Genomic DNA, 1572 nt, shown 5'->3' with positions numbered 1-1572 from the left:
TGGGTGACTTAGATGATAGCATGTTTGACATTGCGACCTTGTGTATATGTTGGCATATGCACCTCACTTTGGGAATGGCTGAAAACCATCTATGTGATAGTGGGAAAGTGTCACAGATCATATTAACATGAGATCACTATGATACATTAAAAATACAGATCTTATTAACATGGGGTCGGTAGGTGTATCAAGGCCATGAAGTATCCTTTGGTAAACTAGGTTCATCAAGAATACAATAGAACATAATATGTACAGTACTGCAAGTTTTTTAATTATACCATGAGGGAGTGAAAACCATCTAGGTGATAGTGGAAAAGTGACAGAAACCATATTAACTTGAGATCACTATGATAGATTTACGATACGGAGCTTATTAACATGAGGTGAGGATGTATCTCGGGGCCATGGAGTTTCCTATGGTAAACTAGGTTTATCAGGAATATAATAGAACATGATAGGCACAATATTACAAGCCTTTTAAGTATCCCACCAGCTGTTCATTATAGCAACATTACTTCAGCCGGCCATTCACCACTCAAATATTGACAATAACGATATTATTTCAGGGGGTACGTAGATTCACTAGTCAAAGCAGCATCGGGTGCAGCATGTAGTAATCCCGCAGCACGGCACATCATCGATTGTGTAACGTGTGGGCTGCTTTGTCATACGCCGCTTCCCGTGTATGGCGAGCCATTCGCGATCAGCAGGCAAAACATCAGAGCGCGTATCTTTTTCTTCAAGCGCAGCATCGACATTGATGGCATGATCATGAATCTCAGCTATACTCGTACTAACCGCACTTATAACAGTTGGCTCATCAGTGAGTTTAACTGCAACAGTCTCATCCGCTGCAGTACACAATATAAACATTTACGAAGAAACACGACTAGATCATAAGTCAGAATTGTATCGTCCCCTCTATTACCAGACCAAGCAATACCGCTACGATCGAATATATAAGTAAGGACAGAGCCAGCAATTATAATTATAAGGACGATTACAGCCAGCAATTGTAATTGTAAGGCTTGCCCTAATTTACCTGTGGTGGCAGCAGCAATATTGGGTTTACTGAATATACCGCGCCGTCCTTGGGCTTTCATGAGTATGGAGCTGCCGTCTGAGACGAGGAGAAGGAGCAGCAGTAAAAGACCGACCCCCGCCATTAATGGCGAGGCGTTAGATGCACGCATGACCATGCGGTCAGATTAAAGACACCAGGTTCTAATGAATTATTAGCAGCTAACTATTGCATTCGATCACCTGCTGGTCCTCCATATTGGCCGTTATTTATATTAACAATTACAAGCGTCCGTCGACCTCGATTCCTCCATCCAATACGTTACACTCATAGACGATCAATTGACTTCACCCGCTCCACACTTTAGCTCACAAAGAACCACAAATCACAAGACAAAGTACATAACATTTTAATATGGAAGTAGAAGGACAATATAGGATTAGTACATGTCGTGTTCCTTAGATATTTAGTAAACAAGTGGATATAATAAGCGACATGCACTAGAGCATTGCCATTGATGCTTTGTTAGCATTGCTGGTGAGGGCATATGC

The 1572-nt window shown here is 41.7% G+C and overlaps 1 protein-coding gene across 1 annotated transcript; it reads right to left on the bottom strand.

Moving 5' to 3' along the window:
* Positions 1-265: 265 nt before the first annotated feature.
* LOC148027970 (uncharacterized) lies at positions 266-1250 on the bottom strand. The gene is made up of 2 exons (XM_087688974.1): positions 1043-1250; positions 266-851 (listed from the first exon to the last, which is right to left on the bottom strand). Exons 1-2 carry the CDS (start codon positions 1197-1199, stop codon positions 583-585), a joined length of 426 nt encoding a protein of 141 aa, XP_087545100.1. The 5' UTR covers positions 1200-1250; the 3' UTR covers positions 266-582.
* Between the last annotated feature and the right edge of the window lie 322 nt (positions 1251-1572).

Source organism: Lygodium microphyllum, chromosome 12 (genome assembly GCF_053477565.2).
Source record: "Lygodium microphyllum isolate KBCC chromosome 12, Lygodium_microphyllum_v1.1.10, whole genome shotgun sequence".
NCBI lineage: Eukaryota > Viridiplantae > Streptophyta > Polypodiopsida > Schizaeales > Lygodiaceae > Lygodium > Lygodium microphyllum.
Note: the sequence above shows the minus strand (reverse complement) of the source record. Positions and strands in the feature narration are given on the sequence as shown.

Bases quoted from the DNA above. Each gene is read 5' to 3' on its own strand.
- LOC148027970 (XM_087688974.1), bottom strand. From the start codon at position 1,199: ATGGTCATGCGTGCATCTAACGCCTCGCCATTAATGGCGGGGGTCGGT. The intron at 852-1,042 runs GTAAATTAGGGC...TGTGTACTGCAG, and splicing joins TATTGCTGCTGCCACCACAG to CGGATGAGACTGTTGCAGTT.